This window comes from Podarcis tiliguerta (assembly GCF_965153285.1).
Source record: "Podarcis tiliguerta genome assembly, chromosome: 5".
In the NCBI taxonomy this organism is placed as follows: domain Eukaryota; kingdom Metazoa; phylum Chordata; class Lepidosauria; order Squamata; family Lacertidae; genus Podarcis; species Podarcis tiliguerta.
In genome coordinates, this window is record NC_139538.1 from 5,902,794 (window position 1) to 5,929,516 (window position 26,723).

Below are 26,723 nucleotides of genomic sequence, written 5' to 3' on the forward strand. Positions count from 1 at the left end.
CAAGTAGATAAATAGGGACCGCTTACTAGCGGGAAGGTAAACGGAGTTTCCGTGTGTGGCTCTGGCTCGCCAGAGTAGCTTCGTCACGCTGGCCACGTGACCCGGAAGTGTCTCCGGACAGCCCTGGCCCCCGGCCTCTTAAGTGAGATGGGTGCACAACCCTAGAGTTGGACACGACTGGCCCGTACGGGCAGGGGTACCTTTACCTTTACCTTTAGCCAAATTTCTAATTGCAATTCATATTAATCAGACTTCCTGTCATCTGAATGACACATATAAGAATGATTATAGTGTTTGACTGTAGCACATGACTTGGGATCACATTCCAAGGCTACTTGGATATGGTGTCAGAACACTTATTCCTTTTTAATAAGAGGGTATATAAAGAGAGGGAAATATTGTTTTCTCTGAGGAAAGCAAGAACTCCTTAGAGAAAGAGAGTTGAACCTAACCAGGCATCCTAAAAAGTATCAAAGAGAAAGAGAAAGCAAGAGAAGGATGGAAATAGCGGCATTTTTTATTGTTCTGCTGGTGGTTCTTCTGATTCTGCACTACCTGAAACAGCTCTGGTCAAATAGGCACTATCCTCCTGGACCTCTCCAGCTTCCTCTCATTGGAGGCATATGGCGGACTGGGCTTAAGCTTCATACCCATACTTTCATTAAGGTACGGTACATTTCTTTTTTATAATAATTTTTATTAGTTTTACATATAAACACCTTGTGTAACCTCATAAAGGTAAAGGTACCCCTGCCCGTATGGGCCAGTCTTGACAGACTCTAGGGTTGTGCGCCCATCTCACTCAAAGAGGCCAAGGGCCAGCGCTATCCGAAGACACTTCCGGGTCACGTGGCCAGCGTGACAATGCTGCTCTGGCGAGCCAGAGCCGCACACGGAAACGCCGTTTACCTTCCCGCTAGTAAGCGGTCCCTATTTATCTACTTGCACCCGGGAGTGCTTTCGAACTGCTAGGTTGGCAGGCGCTGGGACCGAACAATGGGAGCGCACCCCGCCGTGGGGATTCGAACCGCCGACCTTTCGATCGGCAAGCCCTAGGCACTGAGGCTTTTACCCACAGCGCCACCCGCGTCCCGATATCCTCTTATTAAATCTTTTTGGCTCAACTTAACCTAACAACTTCCTTCCCTCCTTGTGGTTTACAAACTTAAATTTTGCTTCTTTGCATTTCACTTCTTTTCCTATTCTTGTTATATCATTACCTGAAATCATATATTACTCTACCTGAATAGGTAGCAATTTCACCTTACGGATCTTCAGATAACTCTGTGTACTGCATGCTGTGAAGTTAATACCTTCATTCCATAACTTCTCCCAATCTTCTAACTGTTGAATGGTTATGTTAAATGTAAAGGTTCATCATTGTTTCACCTGATGTGTATACCTTTAAGGGGCCAGAGCAAGGGCCAGAGCGAACTAACGAGATCCAGCTTTACAGCTGCGAGGCATAGCAGGTGCTGCTGAGTTGCATTGATTAAGATGTGTTGGGAATTGGCTGCAGTATATAAGGAGCAGCACCTAGCTCTGCCATTTACCCTGGGGATGGGTTAGTGGTTGGGTCGTGTTTGTTTGTAGATGTATTTGGTGTATAAGGAGTTTTTGTTTTTCTTATTAAAACCTTGTGTAAGTTATTTTTGAGTCCCCTTTTTTTAAATGCATGGTCTCCCCAGCAAGCTCTCTGCAGCGTTACTACACTGCGAAAAGCCAACACTAACTGTATATTATGTCCAATATCTTTAGTCCAATGTATCATTACCAATTTTTGAGGAGATTTCACCCCTCCCATATCCAAGAATCTCCTGAGGAGTCTGCTGATTCTGCAGAGAGGAGAAGGTGTGTTCTGCTCTCTACTTATTCTGCTCCAGCACCACATCAAAGAGTCAGTCAGTGAGTCGGTCGGTCAGTCAGTGTGTCGGAGAGAGAGAGACTGAGTGTTAGAGATCGTGTGTATAGATAAGGTTGCTGCTAAGAGTAGCTGCAGGCACTCAGTGCGGTTCAGCATTCTTTATGCTTAGACCTCATTTAGCTCTGTATATAGTTGTGTATTATAGTTGTAGATAGAAGAAAGAAGATATTCTACAGAGCTTCTCTCCACGGCATTTATGCTCTGCTATACTCTGCTGTACGACTGTCTTCTTGTTGGAGTTAATCCGGTGCTCACAACACTAAGCTGTGAGTCCACAGCACTTTGACCTATTCCTGTGTAGAAGGTGGTCTCTGGAAGTGCTACCCCAGCTCGCCTGGCCTAGTCAGGGCTGAAGTGGATGAGTCCAGTTGGTGGCACTGGCTCAAGGGCGATGCTGACAATTTTATCTATTCCACACCTCATATATTCTTGGTTTTCCCCTTGCCGAATAAATTGTGTTATAACTTTTTGCCATTCTTTAAAATAACTCAACCCACTTATTACTGGGATTGTTTGAAATAAAAATAACCATTTTGGGTAGCAGATTCATCTTTACCGCTGATATTCTTCCCCAAAATGATAGCTTCATCCTTCCCCACACTTCTAGATCTCTTTCAATTCCATTCCATATAGGTGTCTAATTGTCTTTAAACAGGTTTAAATTTTTTTGCTGTTAGTCATACTCCGAAATATTTTACCTTTTTTACCTCCGCTATCCCTATTTTCTGTCGCAACTCCTCTTTCAAATGCTCATCCATATTTTTAACAAGCATCCTCCTTTGGGTTTTGTTAAGTTTAAAATCTGCTACTTGTCCAAATTGTTCAATCCTGTCCAGTGCTTCCGATGCACTGGATAATGGTTCTTCTCCCATTAAGACTAAGTCGTCAGCAAAGGCTTTTAAATTCTTTTCTTTTCGTCCAACTCTAATTCCTTTTACCTTTTCAGCTTTTTAAATATTTTTCAACAGGACCTCCAAGACCATTATAAACAGTAATGGTGATAATGGGCACCCCTGTCTTGTACCCGTCGTAATTTCAAAGTTATCTGTTAGCACATTATTTACTATTAAGCTAGCTTCTTGTTCTGAGTATATAGCTCTAATCCCTTTTATGAAACATTGACCAACATCCATGAATTCCATTTTTTTTCTTCATAAAAGTCAATGAAATATTGTCAAAGGCCTTTTCTGCATAGATGAAAAGCCGCTTGCTTATCATTCCTGGTCCCCAGATATTCTATTATATCAACTATACTTCTTACATTATCTTTCATCTGCAAACCGGGGAGAAAGCCCACTTTATACCCAGAGTGGCTGGGGAAACTCAGCCAGATGGGCAGGGTATAAATACTAAATTATTATTATGTATCATATCATTCAAAATTCTTTTCAATCTGTTCGCAAGTATACTTGCGAACATTTTATAATCATTATTCAGGGGTCAGCAAACTTTTTCAGCAGGGAGCTGGTCTACTGTCCCTCAGACCTTGTGGGGGCCGGACTGTATTTTTTTTGGGGGGGAATGAACGAATTCCTATGCCCCACAAATAACCCAGAGATGCATTTTAAGTAAAAGGATACATTCTACTCATGTAAAAACACGCTGGTTCCTGGACCATCTGTAGGCCGGATTTAGATGGCGATTGGGCAGGATTGGGCTCCGGGACCTTAATTTGCCTGCCCATGTAATTATTTAACAACGAAATCAGCCTATAATTTTTAACCTGAAATAAATCTACATCTTGTTTTGGGATCAATGTAATATATGCTTTCTTCCATGTCGATGGAATCCTTCCTTTATTCAAAATGTTATCCATCACATCCTTTAATGGTATTAACATTTGTTCACCTAGGTTTTTTTATAGTATTTTGCTGTAAATCCATCTGGTCATGGTGCCTTTCCAATTTTTAACTCTTTTATTGCTGTCTGCACTTCCTCTAACATTATTAGTTCATTCAGTTGGTCTTTTTGGTCTTTCGGAATATTCTTCACATTCACTTGCTTTAAATATTCATCAATTCCATCTACATTTTCTTTTCCAGTTTTATATAATTATTTATAAAAACTTAGAATTTTTTTCCTAATCTCCTTCAGATTTTCTATTTTCTCATCAATTTTAATCTTCTTATGTTTTGACCCTGTCTTTTTTTTAATTGCCACGCTAATAATTTCCCAGGTTTATTTGCAAATTCAAAATTTCTTTGTCTCATCATTTTTATTTTCCATTCCACTTCTTGATTAATTAACATTGAAAATTGTGTTTGTAACATCTTAATATTTTGTTTATTTTGTGTATTTACTGGCTTTTTAATTAATAACTTCATTTTCAATTATATGATTTAATAATTCCACTTTTTTCTTTTATCTTTTTTCTGAAAGCTATTTTGTTGTATAAAGAAACCTCTTTATGAAGCAATTAAATGCACAAATTGTCATCTCATCTGTCCTCCCAGTTGAACGACGTGGCCCAGGGAGAGAGGGAAAAATAGTGGAAGTGAACAGCTGGCTTCGCAAATGGTGTAAACAGGAACGGTTTGGATTCTTCAGTCACGGACTGCAGGTTCTGGAAGATGGACTTCTGGCAAGCGATGGGCTGCACCTCACAACGGTTGGGAGGAATGTTTTTGCCAAAAATCTCAGAAACCTCATCAGGAGGGCCTTAAACTGACTAATGTGGGGGAGGGAGACAGTGCTCCTGAAGGTAGGAGTCTATCAACTGATGAAGATGATCATCCAAATGTCATAGACCAAATGGAGCAAACAGCACGCAGACCTGGTGGTGGGAGGAAAAAATCCTTAAATAATAGATACGGGGGAATGATTAATGGACTTCAATGTCTGTATACTAATGCGCAAAGCATGGGAAATAAACAAGATGAGCTTGAGCTCTTGGTACAGCAAACTAAATATGACATAATAGGCATCACTGAAACCTGGTGGGATAAGTCCCACGATTGGAATGTAATAATGGAGGGATACAATCTATTTCAGAGAAACAGACCAGACAAGAAAGGAGGAGGAGTGGCATTATATGTCAGGGATGTGTATACCTGTGAAGAGATCCAAGATTTAGAACCTCAAAGCCAAAGTGAGAGCATTTGGGTCAAAATTAAGGGAGAGAAGAATAACAGTGACCTCATTGTGGGAGTTTACTATAGATCCCCAAGCCAAACGGAGGACATAGATGATGCCTTCCTGGAACAGATGGCCAAGCATGCAAAAGGAAGGGAGATAGTAGTAATGGGGGACTTCAATTACCTGGATATTTGTTGGATGTCAAACTCAGCCAAGAGCATAAGGTCAAACAGATTCCTCACTGGCCTTGCAGACAACTTCATTGTCCAGAAAGTGGGAGAAGCAACAAGAGGAACAGCCATTTTAGATCTGGTCCTAACCAATGCTGATGACCTGGTTAGTGGGGTAGAAGTGGAAGGATCATTAGGCGCGAGTGATCATGCTCTTCTGAAGTTTACTATACAGCGGAAAGGAGCAGCCAAGCATACTAGGACTCAATTTCTTGACTTTAAGAAAGCCGACTTCATAAAACTTAGGGAAGTGCTGGGTGAGATCCCATGGACAGTAATACTAAAAGGAAAGGGAGTTCATGATGGCTGGGAGTTTGTTAAGAGGGAGATAGTAAAAGCACAACTTCAGGCAATACCAATGAGACGGAAACATGGAAGGTGCCTAAAGAAGCCAGGGTGGCTATCTAAAGAACTTCTAACTGAGTTAAGATTAAAAAAGGATGTGTACAAAAAATGGAAAAGGGGGGAAACCACCAAAGAGGAATTCAAACAAATAGCCAGCACGTGTAGACACAAAGTGAGAAAAGCTAAGGCACAGAATGAACTCAGGCTTGCTAGAGAGGTTAAAAGCAACAAAAAAGGCTTTTATCGGTATGTTCGTAGCAAAAGGAAGAACAAAGAAACAGTGGGGTCACTCAGAGGAGAAGATGGAGAAATGCAAACAGGGGACACAGAAAGGGCTGAACTCCTCAATGCCTTCTTTGCCTCAGTCTTCTCCGAAGAATTTGGAGCAAATGATTCAGCAGAGAAAACACAGCCCAGAATAACTAAGGAGATAGTACAAGAATACTTGGCTAGTTTAGATGTATTCAAGTCTCCAGGGCCAGATGAACTGCATCCAAGAGTATTAAAAGAACTGGCAGATGTGATCTCAGAACCACTGGCAGTCATCTTTGAGAATTCCTGGAGAACAGGCGAAGTCCCGGCAGACTGGAGGAGGGCAAATGTTGTCCCTATTTTCAAAAAGGGGAAAAGAGAGGACCCAAATAATTATCGCCCAGTCAGTCTGACATCAATACCAGGGAAGATTCTGGAGCAGATCATTAAGCAAACAGTCTGTGAGCACCTAGAAAGGAATGCTGTGATCACCAATAGGCAGCATGGATTTCTGAAAAATAAGTCATGTCAGACTAACCTGATCTCGTTTTATGACAGAATTACAAGCCTGGTAGATGAAGGGAACGCAGTGGATGTAGCCTACCTCGATTTCAGCAAGGCATTTGACAAGGTGCCCCATGCTATTCTTGTAAAGAAGCTGGTAAAATGCGGTCTTGACTATGCTACCACTCAGTGGATTTGTAACTGGCTGACTGACCGGACCCAAAGGGTGCTCATCAATGGTTCCTCTTCATCCTGGAGAAGAGTGACTAGTGGGGTGCCACAGGGTTCTGTCTTGGGCCCGGTCTTATTCAACATCTTTATCAACGACTTGGAGGATGGACTCAAGGGCATCCTGATCAAATTTGCAGATGACACCAAACTGGGAGGGGTGGCTAACACCCCAGAGGACAGGATCACACTTCAAAACGACCTTGACAGATTAGAGAACTGGGCCAAAACAAACAAGATGAACTTTAACAGGGAGAAATGTAAAGTATTGCACTTGGGCAAAAAAAATGAGAGGCACAAATACAAGATGGGTGACACCTGGCTTGAGAGCAGTACATGTGAAAAGGATCTAGGAGTCTTGGTTGACCACAAACTTAACATGAGCCAACAGTGTGACGCGGCAGCTAAAAAAGCCAATGCAATTCTGGGCTGCATCAATAGGAGTATAGCATCTAGATCAAGGGAAGTTATAGTGCCACTGTATTCTGCTCTGGTCAGACCTCACCTGGAGTACTGTGTCCAGTTCTGGGCACCACAGTTCAAGAAGGACACTGACAAACTGGAACGTGTCCAGAGGAGGGCAACCAAAATGGTCAAAGGCCTGGAAACGATGCCTTATGAGGAACGGCTAAGGGAGCTGGGCATGTTTAGCCTGGAGAAGAGGAGGTTAAGGGGTGATATGATAGCCATGTTCAAATATATAAAAGGATGTCACATGGAGGAGGGAGAAAGGTTGTTTTCTGCTGCTCCAGAGAAGCAGACACAGAGCAATGGATCCAAACTACAAGAAAGAAGATTCCACCTAAACATTAGGAAGAACTTCCTGACAGTAAGAGCTGTTCGACAGTGGAATTTGCTGCCAAGGAGTGTGGTGGAGTCTCCTTCTTTGGAGGTCTTTAAGCCGAGGCTTGACAACCATATGTCAGGAGTGCTCTGATGGTGATTCCTGCTTGGCAGGGGGTTGGACTCGATGGCCCTTGTGGTCTCTTCCAACTCTATGATTCTATGATTCTTATTACTGCCTTACTTGCATCCCATACTATATCAATCTCAATTTCTCTGTTCAAGTTTAATTCAAAATAGTCTTTTAGGGTCTTTTCTGCTTTTTCAAAAATTTTCTCATTTTCTAATAGTCCATCATTCATCCTGCAACTAAATGACGAATTATCTGTCCCTCTTAGCTCCATTAAGATTGAATTATGATCCAAAAGAGTTTTTGGCAAAATCTCATCTTTTACCGTCCTTGATGCTAACTCGCTGGATGGCCAAATGTAATTTATTCTTCTGTCTGTCAAATGGGCGTTTAATGGCCTTTAATTTTAATTTGGCCTGATATTTTATTTCCCTTCTCTTCTCTCCCCCTCCCCTTTTATGAAGATTACCCTCTCTGAGACCCCGCAACTAATTCTCCCCTGGCCTCCTCGCTGGCCCAAGTAGGACCAATTCAGCCAGCTAGCCCTGCTGATTACCTAATGCTTATTTCCCCTAAATTGATTTCTGAATTTTGAATTTTATTGTTATTCATGTTTTTATACTGTATTTTATGCTGCTTTTACAATCAAGTGTTTTGTGATATCACTTATCCTGCAATCATGCTTTCTTCCTCATCCTTGAAGACCTGCTGTGTCTCATGTCAATTTTTAATATATAGAACCACACCCTTTTTTTACTTTTATCTGATGATATAAATTCTTTGCCCAATCTTTCGTTAATCAAAATTCTCCTGTTTTCTTGCGACGTGTGCTTTCTGTAAATATATGTCCAAATTTCCCTTTATTAAGATTTGTTCAATTTTGTTTCTTTCTACTTTGTTATTTAGTTCATTCACATTCCAAGTCAATAATTTCAGATTCATTTCCAGTCCTAATTAAATAATACCATATTTTCATACTGTTTATTAAGACTGTTCTTTCTTCTTCTTCTTCTTCTTCTTCTTCTTCTTCTTCTTCTTCTTCTTCTTCTCCTCCTCCTCCTCCTCCTCCTCCTCCTCCTCCTCCTCCTCCTGGTGTTGCTCATATTTCTTCTCTGCCCAGTTCTTTTGCATATTTCCTCCAAAATTTATCTGTTTCCTGAATACTTTTGAACTTAAATTTCTTCTCTTTGTAGAAAAAGGAGACACCTTCTGGAAATTCCCATCTATATTTTATATCATTCTTCCGAAGTATGTCCATTAAAGATTTATAGGGGTGGGTTTGTTTTTTTGTTTTTGTTTTTTAAAAAATCTCACTGGGATTTCCTTGAAAATTATGATAAAGGTTATGTCAATGCATAATCTTTTTTCTAGTAAAAAAAAATCTTTCATTTCTTTGGAATTGAATACCACCAAACAATCACTGAGGAATTTCTTTGATTTTGACGATCTTGTTCTTATCCTAAATGCACTCTATATAGGATCATTCACTTCTTCTTCTTCTTGCATATTTAACCATTCTGCTATTTCAGAAACCAATCTGCTCTTAATGTCCTCCCCAGGCACCTCTGGTATTGATCTAAATCTCAAATTCAGTTCCTTCTGCTTCATCTCCATCATTGTCAAGGAGTCCCAAGTTTCTTCCTGTATTTTGGTCAGTGGCATCCCCTTTGGTCCCCCCCCCCCCATCTTCTCTCACCTCTTTCATTTCCTTTTGTGTTTTTTGTGTGTGGCATCATCCAGAGCTTGTTTTTTCCTTTAATTCCTGTACAGTTTTTCCTATTTCTGCTGATTTATTTGATTTGTCTTGTTAACTCTGCGACCGATCAGTCATTTTCCCTTTCCATTCCTGTTAATTTTTCCCCACTGTCTTTAATGTCTTTTTTCAATTCTGCAAACATTTCTAAAATCTCACTCATAGATTCCAGATCCTACTTTGAGCCTCTTCTCTTCCCCGGTGTGTAAACCGTGCCTGGAACGATGTAAAACTTGCTAAATACTCAGGAATATCACATCTTGGCTTGCCTCAACCACAGTAAACGCACCTTGTGTGTGATGCAATTTCTGACTGTTTGTACAGGGGATGTCCTCCTTCTCCACGCCAAAATGGCGCAAATCCTTAAGAGAGATGTTTCTTTTTGGTTCTGGGTCTCTCTTGTCTCCTTACAAGGAGTGGAGGGAACTCTGTTGCAACGGAAGAAAGAAAGATCTGCTTTGCTTTCACGGCATCCTGCCTCCATCCATTCATCTCTTACCCATCATGGACTTAGGGGACTTAGTCCCTTGGGGAATTGGGCAGCAAAAGCCAACCACCCCTATTTTTTCTATATCGCAATTGAAAAGGTAAGTTGTTGCATACTCAGTGGTGGAGGAACCCTCTTCATCACCCGGGGTGGTACGCCGAGGGGTGGGGCGAACTGCCCGGCAGCCTGATCAGACTACACATGCACGGCAGCTTGTATGGACACCGTGCGCGAGTGGCAGCTCAAACGGATGCTGCAAGCAGCGCCCATACTGACTGCTTGCGTGCCCCTTGCCGCTTCACAGCTCACGGTGCCCCCTGGTACAATTCTCAGTGCAAACAAGCAAGACAGCGCCTTCGTGCCATATATAATGTATATAAGACCTCCGATGCATCTACTCTGCCAGCGAGCTACGCACAAGCCAAGCAAGTTTATAAACGCATGCAAAAAATTGCCAAACGTGAGTGGCAACATAATCGTTGGCAGGCTTTGATTACTGCTTCAAAACCACACAGATCCAGGGAATTCTGGTCCTTGATTAATAGAAGGGTGAGGAAATACCCAAGGGCAGTCATTCCTGCACCGACATGGGAACTGTTCCTGAAGAAATGTTTCTCACAGGCAGATGCTCCCTCCGACCATCTGATGCACCTGTTTACCCACCTACCCATCTGGCCTCCCACCGATCCTGACGAAATAGTCAAGCTAATAGCTCAGCTGAAACCGGGCAAAGCCCCTGGGCCCGATCTGATCCCTGCCGAAGCCATCAAACTACACCCAAAATGGTGGGCTGGCATCTTGGCCAAAACCTTCGACGCAATCAACGCCTCTGGTCTCATCCCCAAAATATGGAAGGAGGCCATCATAGTACCAATTCATAAAAAAGGTTCTCCAATGGAGCCGGCAAATTACCGTAACATCAGCCTCCTTTCGATTATAGGGAAAATTTATGCCAGCTTTTTGCTGACTAAACTACTGCGATGGGTAGATGAGACTAACCAGATTGGCCACGAACAAGCAGGGTTCAGAACTAAACGTTCTACAACCGATCAGGCGATAGTGCTTTATCATCTGGCACGGAAGTACTCCTCCCCTCCTCGGGGCTACCTCTGTGCGGCCTTTTTAGATCTAAAGGCAGCCTTCGACAGCGTGCCGAGAAATATTCTCTGGGAGAAACTTGCGAAACAGGGCATTGATAGAAGACTCTTATGGCTTATAAGTCAACTCCACGAAGGTACCCTTGCCAGAGTGAGACTCACTCCTGCGGGCGACCTCACAAACCCGATACCAATAAACAAGGGAGTGCGCCAAGGTTGTATACTGGCTCCCTGCCTATTCAACCTATTCATCAGCGACATGCGAGCACCCCTAGTCAACTCATCTCCAAGTATACATGCGCCTAGACTAGCGGATTATCGTTGCCCACTCCTCTTATATGCGGATGAAGCAGTAATTCTATCTTTTACACGTGTTGGACTAACCAGAGCTCTGAAGATCTTTGCCACGTATTGTCAACTCAACCAATTAACCATCAATTATGTCAAATCCAAGATTCTGATTTTCTCCAGAAGCCGGAGATTATATAAATGGAAGCTTGGTGGAGCAAAAATAGAGCAAGTCCTAAAATTTCAATACCTAGGAGTTATTTTTCAATACAATCTGGGGTGGAAAGCTCAAATTCAACATCTACTTAATAAGGCCAAAACCCTGTCATATGCGCTCCTCCGATTTTTTTTCTCGGATGGAGCTTTGCATGTTCCCTCGGCCCTAAAGGTGTTCAAGGCAAAAGTGGTGGCTGTACTCGCTTATGCTGCCCCGCTTTGGGCCGTGTTGACAGATCTTGCTCCCCTTGAGACTCTGCAAAACCAATTCCTACGTCGGCTCCTAATGCTCCCTCCGTGCGTAAGCAACGCAGCCATACGACTAGAATTGAAGATCGCATCCTTAGAAACTTGCCTGTGGAAGCATGCCTTCAATTACTGGTTATCATTGTGGCATAGATTACCAAACCATTACCTTGCCCAATGCCTATGGCGAGATGAATTCTCTAGCCTTTGGTCCAGCAGAATCCATGCCAAACTCTTGAGTTATGGAATCTCTCCCTCAGATTCCCTAAAATTAGATCAAAGCACAGCTCAAAGACTGATTCGCCAAAGACTGGATGACATCGACTTACAGCGAAATTACATGCTGGGGGGAGGTGTTTGTTCGCCCCAGAGCATTGGTATCACTTTAACTTACTGCGTTCCATCATACCTCTCCTCCCTTTCGACTGTTGCCCATAGACTGGCCTTCACCAAAGCGAGGTTTAACGCTTTTCCCTCCAATGCCCTGAGACATAGATTCTCAAAGGGCCAAGTCTCCGCCATGTGCGAATGTGACAAGGTGACGCCGGAGTCGCTCCAGCACATTATGTTCTCTTGCCCCCTGTTCAATGTGCTACGGGCAAACCTGCTGGGATCAATTATACAGAAACTAGTGGGTACCCCTCCAACATTCCACCTTGCCCAAATCTTGCAGGATAAGGATTCCCATACGACCCTGAAAGTGGCTAGGTTCCTGGCTGCGGTCCTTACCCAAAAGTGACGCCAAGGAGCACTACAAGCTAATTAAGGTGTAGGATGCCATTCCATCTTATAGTATTTTATTGTTATAGTGGCGTTATAGCGGCTGTTTATTTCTTTTTTTTTTTTCCCACGTGCACAAGCTGTTATTTATGCTTTATTTTCCTGTATGGGCCCATGGCCATAATAAATAAATTGATTGATTGCTGGGGGGAGGCAGTGGCCCATTTTGGCACCCCCCCAGGGTGGCACCCGGGCCACCCACCCCCTCCACCCCCTCTTCATACGGCACTGTGTATACTGTTACATGTTATGTGCTTCCTCGGTGTATGTTTATAACCAACCAGAGAATTAACATGAAAAATCTTTCCCTCCATTCTTTCAAATCTTCTAGAGCCATCACTCCTGGTGTATATGAACATTATATATAAAAAAACCCCACAGCACTGACCACAAACACATAAGAAAATGCATTTCTAAAAAGAGTGAGCACAAAGATCACTCTGCATTCATTCATGGCAAATGCAACAACATTTTGGCATGTGTATTTTCCTGATTTCACCTGGCTCCCCATGCTGTAATTCTCCTACTTTATATGTTTTTGTGCTTTTCATTATTAATCATATTCTTTTCCTTTTACATTTTATATTAGTTTCTATATTATTATTATGTGTATTGTTTGTATCTGCAGGATAAAGGACGCTTAAATCTGAAAGACACCACACAAAAGAAGCAGCTGAGCCAATGAAATAGTTTATTGCAATATACTCTGGAGCTTGTCCTCCCACTCTTCCCATGTGTGATGCAACATGGCCCAGAATGCTATGCACTTCTTCTCTTCCAATAGATGAATGGACACCAAGTTCACTTGGCAGTGTAGCAGGAGATCATCAGCTATTCCCAGGAAAGCCATGGGACTTTTGTAACTCGTATGTAGCCAGGGAAGACACAAGACAATATTTATTTTGTCTGTTTGTTTAATAAATTTATACGCCAAATTACTCAGAGAGGTATTTCTTAATTCCTTACCACTTAATTCCATCTTCTTCTTAATTCTTTACCACAACTTTGGGTAACCTTCTGCCTCTGCTGCTGTGACCCACCGTGGGTCATAAACCTGACCCTGTGCTCTAGCCAAACTTATACCAACTTGATACCCTCCAGACTACAATGCCCATCTGCCCCAACCAGCTGGCCAATGGTCATGGATGATGGGAGTTGCAGTCTAACACTATCTTGTGGGCTCCAGTTTCCACATCCCTGCACAAAATGTTTTTATGGTGATGATGAAGAAGCCCCTGGCAATGGCTGGCTCATCTACTTGCCCGTCACCACATGGCTGGAGACTATGAAGTGCCTCTCTGCTGCTGTGATCCCACGCAGGGAAAACACGGGCAGGAGGGAGTAAAACAATTGGGTTGGAATGAAGGAAGGAACGAAAGAAAGAAAAGGAGATGCTGGCAAGAGAAGAAATTATAGTGAGATGCTTAAGAGGTGAGGAAGGCTGAAGATCACATATTAAGTTGAAATAACTATTTGAACATAGCATTCCTCTTCTCTCTTTTGACCCAAATGGTAGATGGCAAAGCAATATGGAAACATTTACACCCTTTGGGCAGGATATCAACCCTTCATAATACTGTCTGGATTCCAAGCAGTGAAAGAAGCGCTCATTGACCACTCTGAAGAATTTGAAGACCGACCACAGACTCCTTTCCTTATGGCTTTGACAAAAGGAAAAGGTAGGTAATGAGAATTTCTGCTGGTACTTTCCCCGAAGAAAACATTTAAGCGGCTGTCTGGAAAAAGAGAACAAAGCTTTTCTATTAATGTTGTACTGAACAGGAAATAGGGGTTTTATGCAGTGCCAGTTCTTATCAGAGAAGACCCACTGAAATCAATGGGCATGGCTAATGTGGGTCTATTAATTTCCATTAGTCTACTCTAACAAGTGCTTTGTACTACACTCTGGTTAGATTGAACTGAAGGTAGAAGCTTGTTTCCTGTTGCAGTTGCAATGCATTGACTGTCCTGGCTCTCAGCGCTGGATGAAAAGCTTGAGCTCTTTCTGCTGAGGTACTCATAAAATACACATCTTGCATCGTCTTTGCATCGTCTTGTAATTGTTTGCCTCAGAGATACTGAATAGCTTGCACATTCAAGGGCATGAACTTCAGTAAACAAAGTTTCTTCTTGGCTGGTAACTTAATTGTAACATTAATTTCTGTAAGGAAGAATTTCTCAATAATTTTTCATAGGTATTATATTTTCAAATGGTCACATCTGGAGGCAACAGAGACGGTTCAGTATTGTTACTATGCGGAAGCTAGGACTGGGGAAGAAAGGCATGGAGCACCAAATAGCAGAGGAGGCCCATCAGCTCGTGGAGGTTTTTGCACGTTCAAAGGGTATGTGATGATGGGTGATGGTGCTGAGCTGGCGTATGAAGATATATTTGTGTACGACCTCTGTCCATTTTAGAAAGGAATGCGATATGTTTTTCTTGGTTCCCAGTAGAGATTCCAGCAGTTTCTCTTGGCCACCATGAAATCCCACTCTCAGTATGAACAGGAGCAGCTGAACTCACATTAGTATAACTTTATTTTGCAGGACAACCACTTGACCCCTCCATGCCCATCGCTAATTCAGTCTCCAATGTGATATGTGCTGTGGCTTTTGGGCACCGGTTTGCTCTTGAAGATGAACAGTTCCAGAAGCTGATAGAAGACTTGGATTTTCTCTCAAAATTTCTAGGAAGCTTCATTCATGCTGTGAGTAGTCATTTTCATTCCTGCTGATTCAGAGAAGTCTCCCAGGGGCCTTATGTTCCCCACTCAGTATTCTGGATTCCATTATGATAGAGGATAGAGAGGAGATGAGGTTTAAATCTAATCTGAGATTGAGTCCCCCCTTTTCTTTCTCTATAATGCAGGGGTCAGCAAACTTTATCAGCAGGGTCTGGCCCACCTTCCCCTAGAGCTTGTTGGGGGTTGAACTATATTTTGAAAAAGAAGGGGGGAAAGAACGAATTCCTATGCCCCAGAAAAAACCCAGAGATGCATTTTAAATAAAAATACACATTCTACTCATGTAAAAACACGCTGATTCCCAGACCGTCCACGGGCCGGATTTAGAAGGCAATTGGGCCGGATCCAGCCCCTGGGCCTTAGTTTGCCTACCCATGCTGTAATGTGTTTCTCTGTCCCCTTTTCTTCTGCCGGCTGCAACAAGTCACCAAAAGGCAAACTTTAACACTTCTCCTCCCCATCCTGCTGTGCTCCACATCCCTCCCTCACCGGCTTCTGTTAAAATAAGAATTTTTTTTGCCTGCCAAACAAAATCTCAAGCAGAACTGTGTTGAGAGGCATGCTTTGCCTCCCTCCTCCTGATCAATTTCACCCAGAGCCTTGTCAAATTCACCACATTCTTCTTCAAATGTACCGTTCAAACCTCGGTATGCAGAAATGAATTAGCCATTGCCTCCCCCTTCTCTCTCTCCTGCCTCTTCCTTGCCTCCTCCTTCTCATTATTCTGAGACCTCTTGGCTAGCATTTATTTATATGGGGATCGGCTATTTTCTCCACCCTCTCACCTCAGATTTCCATGATGCAAACCCAGGATATGTATTTGTCTTATTTAATATTCTTTATTATTGGGAACAAAGTTCTTGTAAGGAAAGGAAATGGAAGAGACCCAACCTCCGAAGTGTTTGCTAGAGAGTTTATTCAGAAAATGTAAGTAATTTATCTTTCATGAGAAAAATAGGAAAGAGGAAAAGCTCCCTTGTTAAAGGTTTAATAATAATAATAATAATAATAATAATAATAATAATAATAATAATAATTTATTATTTATACCCCGCCCATCTGGCTCAGTTTCCCCAGCCACTCTGAGCGGCTTCCACAAAGACAAAAAATACACTAAGATGTCACACATTAAAAATTTCCCTAAACAGGGCTGGCTTCAAATGTTTTTTAAAGATAAGATAGCTGCTTATTTCCTTCACATCTGAAGGGAGGGCATTCCACAGGGCAGGTGCCACTACTGAGAAGGCCCCCTGTCTGGTTCCCTGTAACCTCCCAGCAAGGGAACGGCCAGAAGGCTCTTGGCACTGGACCTCAGTGTCCGAGCCGAATGATGGAGGTGGAGACGCTCCTTCAGGTATACTGGACCAAGGCAGTATAGGGTTTTAAAGGTCAGCACCAACACTTTGAGGGACGCAGGTGGCGCTGTGGGTTAAACCTCAGAGCCTAGGACTTGCTGATCAGAAGGTCGGCAGTTCGAATCCCTGTGACGGGGTGAGCTCCCATTGTTCGGTCCCAGCTCCTGCCAACCTAGCAGTTCAAAAGCACAAAGTGCAAGTAGATAAATAGGTACTGCTACAGCGGGAAGGTAAACAGCATTTGCTAGAGAGGTGTATTCAGAAAATGTAAGTAATTTATCTTTCATGAGAAAACCAGGAAAGAGGAAAAGCTCCCTTCTTAAAGCTTTGATTTTTTGAAGGAAGAGATGGGCATTACTTGACTGGGGAACTGGGGAATTTAATAAATAAAATAAAATAAAATAATAAAATAAAATAAAATAAAATAAAATAAGATGAATTTTAAAACTGCATTGCAAGATTTGGAGAACTGCACATTTCAAAGGATTGCTGTGTTTCAATTTGCCTATCAGGCAAATTCACTCTTAAATGTGAACTGACTTGAATTTTTCCCAATTGTATTCTCTAGCCACCCCCACTTCCCAACAAATACTTTGACCCCTAGTTTTCTTTCACATATTTGGCTAGAGAGATTTCTCAGAACCAGTCATTGTGAGATTCAAGAGAAGCTGCAGACACCTACCTTCTTCTCAGGGAGACTCAGACTAATGTGCTAGCTCTGAAGAACAATCTGGGTCATGTTTTAAGTACTAATTCAAATGAATTGACTCATGAACTGCATGACCAAGCTTCCTCATGGTAATGACGGCATGTCTGCTATCTTTCCTTTAGCTTTATGAAATGCTCCCATGGCTCATGAAACATCTCCCAGGGCCCCACAAGAAGGCCTTGTCCTGCATGGAGATGGTGCTTTCATTTGCAAAGGAGGAGATAGAGAAGCATAAGGAGAATCAGTCTCTGCATGAGCCACAGGATCTCATTGATTTCTATCTACTTCAGATGCAGAAAGTAAGTATCTGCTTTGAAACTGAATGCTGCTCATCCAAGGAATCATTATATTTCCTGTTAAAATGAATACTAATCTCTTCCAAGGACACCAATATTTTTTTCCTGAATCTCAGTTGAAAATGACATTGAGTTACTTTTTTCAATTTTATTGGATTATTATTTTTCTTAGTGAGTTGTGCAAACCACTAATCTTGCATAATGTTTTTTATTAGGGTAGTGGGCACTGGAGATCAGATGATGGATCCAACAGGGCAGTGGGCAAAAATGTTTGAAAACCCCTGTTATACCTCATGGGAACATACTCACCACTGAGTTTGGGCCTGTGGTGCCCAAACAGTAAGAATGCCCAAATAGTATGAATGGCCAACTCACCAAGTGGACTGTGGCAGATGTTTCATTACACATTTCAATGCATAGCAAGAGGAAAAATCACTCATCACTTTCATCAGCAGGGGTCGAAACAAATCCTAAAGAAAATGTTCCTAAACTAAATATGACTTCAAACTCTTGCCTCATTTATTCCTACACTAGAAAGGTCAAAATATTTTTTCATCTTACCTTCTTGGAACAATCTTTGAACACTCAAAGATTGACTAAAGAATGGTTAAGTATGTTTAGTGGTAAATAATGTATATTTTGAATATCTGCTGCCAGAGAGATTCTTTTGGATCCCTCTTCACCTGCCAGTGTTGGATTATTACCCCAACCCACAGATTCTCAAATGCAGCACCAGCAGCTACTGCTGTGTACACAGGAATGTGTGCATGGGTCTCTTGTCACAACCAGCTACGAAGCACAGGGCCGGCCCACCCATGAGGCAGGCTGAGGCAGCTGCCTTGGGCAGTGGAATGCTAACAGGAGGCATCCTAGCCAGCCACTAGTGGAGAAGTGGAGCGGTGGCAGTTTCCTGCAAGATTTCACCAAAAGCTTGCAATATTTCACTGTCCTCACTGTTGTTGTTACCACATTGTGGGCACTGCTGTGTGACCAAAGTAACGGAGGTGGCAGAGACAGCAGGGCAGTGGAGGTTGCACCTTCCTATGTCACCTCAGGCAGTGTAAGAGGACACCTCACCCTTCATGTGTTGGTGGTATGCTAATAGGAGCAGGGGGAGTAGTAAGTGCTGAAGGACAGATTGTAATGCATGTAAATGACATGACACTTTCCCCGTTTTCAAAATCAGAGCAAAAACGACCCAGAGTCCACCTATGATGAAGAAAACATGGCTTTTAGTATTTCCGTGCTCTTTGTAACAGGGACAGACACAGTCACCAGTTCTCTGAAATGGGCGCTTCTCCTCCTGGCAAGTCATCCAGATATCCAAGGTGAGAGAGGGAGACCTGTGCACGGCTTCCTTTGATCTCTAGAGTGGACTGTAATTCTTGTGTCAATTAATTGTTAATGATTTTCCAAAAAAATAAGAAATTGACAGCAAATTAATTAAAATTTACAACAAATTTTAAAGTTGATTATCTCCCATTCCCCGTTCAAAATGTTAGCAGCAAAGGAACGAGAGAAAAGAAACAATAACATACTTTCCCCTCATTTCTGTTACTTTTCCATCCTTTCCTCAATTTCCACTGGCTGTGCATATTTAAATTCCTGCTTAGATTTTCATTTAACTATAACATTTCCCCAGTTATTTAAGTAGAGTTATTCTTCCCTTATCTAACCATATAACCATCAATCATAGTTTCAAATCATATTTCCTCGGGGCTTCCGGTTGAGCCATGGACCTGACGCAAGCGGGACTTTCTCGGGAGAAAGAAAGTCCGGGTTCTCAAGGGTAAACGGGGGTGCTACAGGGCGCGGTAGCCCCCCCAAACCCCTCTGGAGGGAAACCAGAGGGTCAGGAGCCCAGCGGAGCCATTTGCAGATCGCCCGGCCATCAGGTATCTCCGTAACAGGAGCAAAGAGAACGGCGGGCGGAGAAAGCAGGCACCGAGGAAGCCATTGTCTCACCCTCGAGAACACAGCCCCAGGCTTGCAGGGCGAGTGATCGATTCTCAAAAATAAAGAATCTAAGCCAAATTTGGATTTTGGAATATAATTGGAGCATACAAAAGGAAGGCTTTGAGAAAAGAAGGTGGAAAAAGAGGTCAGTTTTTATCTGAAATCGGAGAATGACACAAGGCTACGAGCGGAGCGCAGAGAGGAGATTGGTAACACAGCAAGCGGTTTGAATTTCTCCCTCTTAAAAAACTTATTAAAAGTGATATAAACTGTTGCAAAAAGTAACAAAGAGTTGCAGAAGAAGGGAATAACTAAAAGAGGGGGCAGAGGGTAACTATTCTATGACTTTAAAAGGCTCTCGATATAACGAAGGGTCTGAAGGAAGTAAAAGAAAGGATACTTCTCGGTACTTTCACTTTTTAAAAAAACTGCGCAACAAAGTAGAACCTTTGTGCCTCCATTTTAACGGAAAGATAGAGTTACCCAGCTACAAGTAAAATATGGAAAGCCAATATCAGGCAGCATAAATTACGGTCTCACTATTTTTTACCCCTGCTTTCAAACAAATTTAACTGTTTAAACACAACGGGAAAGGACTGTGATTGAATGAAGGCTTTGCCTTCGTAACTGGTTTCTCTTTATGTGTACCCGTGGAATGAAATGAGAAAGAGCTGCCTAACAGGCTGTATGAAGGACACTATTTTTATCTGGAGTTAAGTGAACCAGGATTTGAACTAACAAACTATTCTCTGTTATTTTTACTCGTCATTTTTATTTGATAGGGTAACAGTCTGGACTAATAAAAATTATTTTGCTTCTTTCTCCCCTCTATTTGTTTTGTACAGTCAAACTTAAATTTGATATTTTTAAATATGGAGCCTTGGTAACTTTGGGGTTTATTTTTGGAAAGATTCTTCTGGACATTTCCTCTTATTTCCTCTCTTCGGATATATTGGGTACTTTTGGATCCCCTTATCAATACCTTCAGTAACTTTGGCCATATAATTGGATTATCTTTATTGGATTACAACATACAGCTATTGGATTTTATTGGATACAGCTAATTTACAGATATTGGATTACAATAATTTGGGCAACATTATAATTGGGAGATTTACTTGTCCATAACAAACCGATATGGATTTAGCCTAAGTGGTGGCAAGAAGAAGGAAGAAAAGCTTTGGTGTGGGATTGGCCTCCTCAAAGTTTAAATTTATAGGTGAATAGGTGTTCCACCATACAAGTAGAACTTACATCTGAAAAATTTATTTAGTAAAATTTGTTATATAAGTTAATTGACATATAAACTCAAGTGTATGAGAATCTGGGAGGGGGATCTTTCTATGTCTTTTTTTTATCTTATATATCATTTGTGGAAAAATGTCTTAATGATTGCATATTTTGATTGAACATTTTATTATTATTGACGGTATATTAGGTGCTTGGATTTTGACTATAATGTCTCATACACAAAAGAAAGGGGGTGATGGGGGAACACCGGCAGAGAGGAGAGGTTCAAAACAAGAAACGGATCTCAAAGGAGAGATTATGAAAATGTTTGCAGAGGTTAACTCCAACATCAAGCAGAGCGAAAAGAATATAGAAGCGAAATTGGAACAAATGGATAAGAGAATGGGCCAAATGGACAAAAAAATTGATGCTACAGTCAATGAGCTGAAAGGGCAACTGAAGGACGTGAGTAAGAGGACACAGAATTTGGAAGAGGGAATGAAAAAGACAAGAGTAGAAATGAGGGAGATGAAGAAGGAAGAAGAGAGAATATGGGCGGGAATGTCAGAAATTAAGAAAACTCAAGAGGAGGTCTGGGACATGATTTCTATGAATGAACTCAGGCAGAGAGAAGTGAATCTAAGATTGAGACTTGTCCCAGAGCTGCAAGGAGAAAATATTAAAGAGAAATTAATAAAAGAAATTGCACAATGGATGGAGATGGATATAGAAGAGGTGACAAAATCTGTGCAAAGTGCATTTCGATTGAAGACAAGATCAGCCAAGGCAAGAAAGTTCCCAGGAGACTGCCTGATCACCTTTAAGGATAGGGAGATGAGAAACCAGATTCTCCAAAAGAATAGAGAGAAGAGACTAAATATCAAAGGAAATTATATAATTATTTTTAAAGACATCCTGATCAGGCTTCTTAAACGGAGAGACCCATATAAACTGACAGTACAGATCCTAAAAAGAATAACATAGAATTCAGATGGGAATACCCGGAAGGGATCTCCCTTGTCTACAAAAGTAAAAGACATAGACTTACGAGCCTGGAAGAATTAGGGAAATTCTTGAGAAAATACAAAGAGCTACGAAGTGGAGACGAAGAAGCAAGAGGAGTGGAACCAGGAATGGAGGCTGCAGGAGGAGTGGATCTGGAGGAGATAGAAAAAGAAAAAAAGAAAGAGGAAGAAGAGGAAGAAGAAAAAGAAGAAGAGGCAGACGGATTATAAAATTTATAACAAAGAATTCAAAATGGCTAAAATGGAGTTGAATTTATGGACTTGGAACATCAATGGGATTAACCATTAAAAAAACGGAATAAAATTGAACAACATTCAAATCATATTTCCTCCTATACAACTTATTTGTCTTCCTTTATGCGTTCTCAACACTCTGAATAATAATAATGGTAATTATATAATCTTCTTTAACCCCAGCATTCTCTTCAAACTTCACAGTCCTCAAAAGCATTCATGAAGACTCTTTGTTTTCCTTGTTATGCTGTTCCTTTAAGCAAAAACACCCCAACAACTTGACAATATCCATTTTCCCAGACTGAATCTTCCTGCTACTGTTCTGTCCCCCTTAACACTATCCCTACTAAGTACTGGAGGAGGGTGAACCTTATACCTGTGAAACTTTAAAATGTTATCCTTAATATACCCCCTCCCAATATTCAGCCAGGACCATACATATCCCCTTCTGTCTTTCACGTTATTCGTTCTTCTTTATGAAGCACATTCAATTTTTATAACGTAACAACAATATGAAATTCAGGGTTACTTCTTCCTTTCTCTCTGAATGCTTTGGACCTTGAGAGAACATTCTCATGTCTTACCAAGAACCAGAGGCGTAGCAAGGTCAGGAGGTACCCGGTGCAGATTTTTTTTTGTCAACCCCCCCCCCCAACATTGAAATTGAAATCTGTCAATGAGAGCAACCCCCTCCCCCAAGAAAGCCGGACACCCCTAGGCATGAGGCAGCTCCCTATGTTACCAAAAGCAATGCCTCAGCCACAGACTAGACCGTAGCATCTTCTAGTCCAACTCCTGCAATGCAAGAATCTCAACTAAAGCATCCATGACAGATATCCATAAATAATCCCTTCGTGAAAATGATTGACATCCAGCCTCTGCTCAAAAACCTCCATGGAAGGAGAGCCCACCAACTCCTGAGGGAGACTGTTCCACTGTCTAACAGCCCTTGCTGTCAGAAAGGTCTTCCTGATGTTTAGTGGAATCTCTTTTCTTGTAACTTGAAACCATGGGTTCGAGTCCTACCCTCCGGAGCAGGAGAAAGCAAGCTTGCTCCATCTTCCATGTGATGACCCTTAAAGTACAGTGGTACCTTGGGTTAAGAACTTAATTCGTTCTGGAGATTACTGACTTATTTATAGTGGTCCCAGTCCCCCCCGTGTGTAGATCCACCCCAACAATTGGTGAGGCTCCTAATCTTCCTTGTTATGTAGTTCCCTTTACACAAAACAAACTTTGGATTATCTGTTTTCCATTTGATCTTCTGGCTACTGCTCTAGCCCTTTAACACTGCCCATGCCAAATACTGGGGGGAGAATAAAGTTTATATATTCAAAATATATAATTTTCCATAATTTTCTTCAGATAAAGTCCACAAGGAGATAGAAGATGCTTTAGATTCTTCTCACACAATCTGCTATCAAGATACGAAGAAACTGCCCTACACCAATGCTGTGATTCATGAAATGCAGCGCTTTAAATATGCCTTATTTATGGGGTCTCCTAGGCAATGTACAAAGGATGTGAAGATGCGTGGTTTTCTCTTTCCCAAGGTAAAGAAGAGTGATACAACTGCACGCCTGTATCCCAAGAGTCTATGAGTAGGTTGCATATTCAGAGATGCCCCCAGCCATGCAGAAACTTCCTGTGTAGTCTAAAACAGGAGTTCCACCTGCAGACATGTTTCACTAGGGCTATTCCTGGGGCCATGTGGCACCTCAGAGGAGCATGCAGTGGCCAAAGGTCTCAGCGAGGCCTTTTTGAAACAGGTGTTGGGGAGGCCCTGCTGTAGAAATATTTTTTTTTTTAATAGAAAGAAGTTGAGGATGAATATGGCCACTGTTAAATACCCACCTGTCCCCCCAAAACTCCATTTAGTTTGAACTCTGCAAAGATTCGTCCTGGAAGAGTGAGGGAGAATCCTGGAATGTGTTGATCTGAATGCATCCCAAGTTAATTCTTTCTTATTTGCAGGGGACTGCCGTTCTTCCTGATCTGCGCTCTGTTCTTCTTGATCCAACACGATGGGAGACTCCTGCAGAGTTCAACCCGAATCATTTCTTGGACAAGAATGGACAATTTGTGGACAGAGAAGAATATCTGCCATTTGGTGCAGGTGAATGCAAAAGTCCAAGCTGAGTTGTGGTCTATAGACATGCTTATTGGTTGGCTTCCAGGAAATGACATCATCATCATCAAGAGAGTAGGGCAGAATGGATGCAATATCCCCTTGGCAGGAGTGGCACTGCTGGTCAGCAGGATGGGGCAAGGCTGTTGATAATTTAGGGAATTTCTGGGTGGCTGATTTTGGACTCACAGGTACCCAAACCCCTATGGGGTTCACACTTGCCACCCCATTGCCCTGTCCCTGAGAGAGGTAACACTGCCAGCACCAGGGTGCTGTCGCTCCCTGTCACACGTCACAGCTGGATGCCATCCAACTTCTTTTCAGGTGACAAGGCTAAAGCTCCCCCACCTCTTTTCATGGAATGTAATTTAGCCTGCTATGAAACTATATTCAGAACTGAGTCTGCAGTTAAACTATCCCACTTCCGACTGAGGTTGAACCATGACAAGACAGAAGTACTGTTCTTGGGGGACAGGGGGCGGGTGGGTGTGGAGGACTCCCTGGACCCTACCAGCCCACAGACTGTCTCCACAGAGTGGTGCATGCTCTAGTTATCTCCTGCTTGGACTACTGCAACGTGCTCTACGTGGGGTTACCTTTGAAGGTGACTTGGAAACTGCAATTAATCCAGAGTGCGGCAGCTAGACTGGTGACTGGGAGTGGCCGCCGAGACCATATAACACTGGTCCTGAAAGACCTACATTGGCTCCCAGTCCGTTTCCAAGTTTTGGTGTTGATCTGAAAGCCCCAAAGTGTCTCAGCCCAGTATACCTGAAGGAGTGTCCCCAACCCCATCGTTCAGCCCGGACACTGAGATCTAGCGCCGAGGGCCTTCTGGCGATCTCACACTGCAAGATGTGAGGTTACAGGGAACAAGGCAGAGGACCTTTTTGGTAGTGATGCCTGACCTGTGGAACACCCTCCCAGCAGATGTCAAGGAAATAAGCATCTGAAGGCAGCCCTGTTTGGGGAAGTTTTTAATGCTTAATGCTATATCATGTTTTTAATACTTGGTTGGAAGCTGCCCAGAGTGGCTGGGGAAACCCATTCAGATGGGTGGGGTATAAATTCTTCTTCTTCTTCTTCTTCTTCTTCTTCTTCTTCTCCTCCTCCTCCTCCTCGATTATTTCACTTTCCTAACTATGTCTAGTTCTCCAAAGTATTATACGGTATAGCATGTTTTATAGCTGTGAAGTAATTGACACTGAAAAGTAAATTATTACTCAGTTGCTGACTTTCCCATGTCTCTTCTTCAGGGGCTCGCATTTGTTTGGGAATGCAGTTGGCAAACATCGAAATCTTCATCTTCCTGACCAGCCTGCTGAGAACATTCAGCTTCCAGCTGCCAGAAGGAGTGAAAGTACTCAATAAAGAGCCTTTACTAGGGGCTACAACACATCCCCATCCTTATAAACTCTGTGCTATTCCCCGTTGCAATGCAAACCTCTGATTTTGTTTAAAAGCACCATTTTCGTCTCAGTGTCCCTCTAGTCCTACTTTACTCAAACTTCTGTCATTGCTTAAAATAGACACTTTCCCCCTTTCAGTGTAAAACCCATCTCACAATATTCAAACCGGATGGCAGCATGCAGTTGGCCATGTGAAAGTGTCAGTTGCTTGCACATTTATTTTTGCTGTTTCTTAATAAAAGTACGAAGGCATAAGAGGAACTCTGCTGGACCAGGCAAGATAGGACCCGTTTAGTCCTCCAGATGTCTGTGGGAAGCCTCCAAACAGGAATCTGAACACAACAGCACTCTCCTCACTTACAATTTCCAGAAAGTGATATCCATAGCCACAGTGTAGGCAGAACACAGCCCTTGTGGTTTGTACCCACTGATAGCTTTAATCTCCATGAACCTATCTGATTTTCTTTCTGAGCCATCCAAGTTGATTGGAATCGCTACATCTTCTGGGAGCAAATTCCATAGTTTAATGCAGCAGAGAAATGCTGTATAGGTCTGAATGGAAGCCACTCCCAAATTTTGACTCCACACCTAAAACGAGATCTCTGGAACCATGACCTACAGGTGTGTGTGATTGTAAGGCACAACCAAGTTTTATGCAAGCCAGATTTGAGGGTGGGTACTAGAGCATACATAGAATGCCCAGGGCAAACATGGTGTTTTCAATTCCCTTTTCACTCAGCGCACTCTGCCTGTGCTCAGAGATTTAGAGAAACCTTTTTAAATGATTGTTTGGGAAGCAATTGGGTTGCTTGGTTTTTTGTTGAGAGGTTTAGGGTAAATGATCATGTTGGTTCTGCTTGAGCAAGATTTTGGGCTTCTCCACCCTGGAGTATAATGTGAATTTGAAGTTGTCTGTGCTGACATCCGCTGCAAAGAACTGTGATCTTGTGTCATTAACTCCAAAACCAAAATACTTTCTAAGGCCTAATGACTCCTCCTTGACTGGGAAGTCAAGGAGGAGGAGGTTAAATTGGCCATGATTAAGTGGGGCCAAGACCATGGCCATACCACTGAGATGTACCAATGGCAGAATCTTTGGAAGGTAAATTGGAAGTTTACTGCGTGCTGTTCCGTAAGAGAAAACCTGAAAAAAATGCTGTATAGCTGGTACTTGACGCCACATAAGCTTTCCAAAATGTACAGGAATATCCCAGATATTTGTTGGAGATGTGGGAAAGCAGGTGGCACTATGTTTCATATATGGTAGACTTGCAGGAATATTAAAGGGTTCTGGAGTGA

General features: G+C 42.3%; 2 protein-coding genes across 2 annotated transcripts in view; one reads left to right on the top strand and one right to left on the bottom strand.

The window, feature by feature from the left end:
- Positions 1-26,723, bottom strand: part of LOC310678399 (cytochrome P450 2J2-like) — a 232,250-nt gene that overhangs the window by 37,846 nt on the left and 167,681 nt on the right. The gene's annotated exons all lie outside the window — the stretch shown is intronic.
- Positions 290-25,494, top strand: LOC310678371 (cytochrome P450 2J5-like). The gene is made up of 9 exons (XM_083442279.1): positions 290-666; positions 13,855-14,017; positions 14,534-14,683; positions 14,886-15,046; positions 17,269-17,445; positions 18,629-18,770; positions 23,253-23,440; positions 23,862-24,003; positions 25,272-25,494. Exons 1-9 carry the CDS (start codon positions 499-501, stop codon positions 25,463-25,465), a joined length of 1,485 nt encoding a protein of 494 aa, XP_083298405.1. The 5' UTR covers positions 290-498; the 3' UTR covers positions 25,466-25,494.

Excerpts from the sequence above, each read along its gene's own strand:
- LOC310678371 (XM_083442279.1), top strand. The coding sequence starts at position 499 with ATGGAAATAGCGGCATTTTTTATTGTTCTGCTGGTGGTTCTTCTGATT. Across the intron at positions 14,018-14,533 it reads GGCTTTGACAAAAGGAAAAG|GTATTATATTTTCAAATGGT; the intron begins GTAGGTAATGAG and ends AATTTTTCATAG. Across the intron at positions 14,684-14,885 it reads GGTTTTTGCACGTTCAAAGG|GACAACCACTTGACCCCTCC; the intron begins GTATGTGATGAT and ends TTTATTTTGCAG.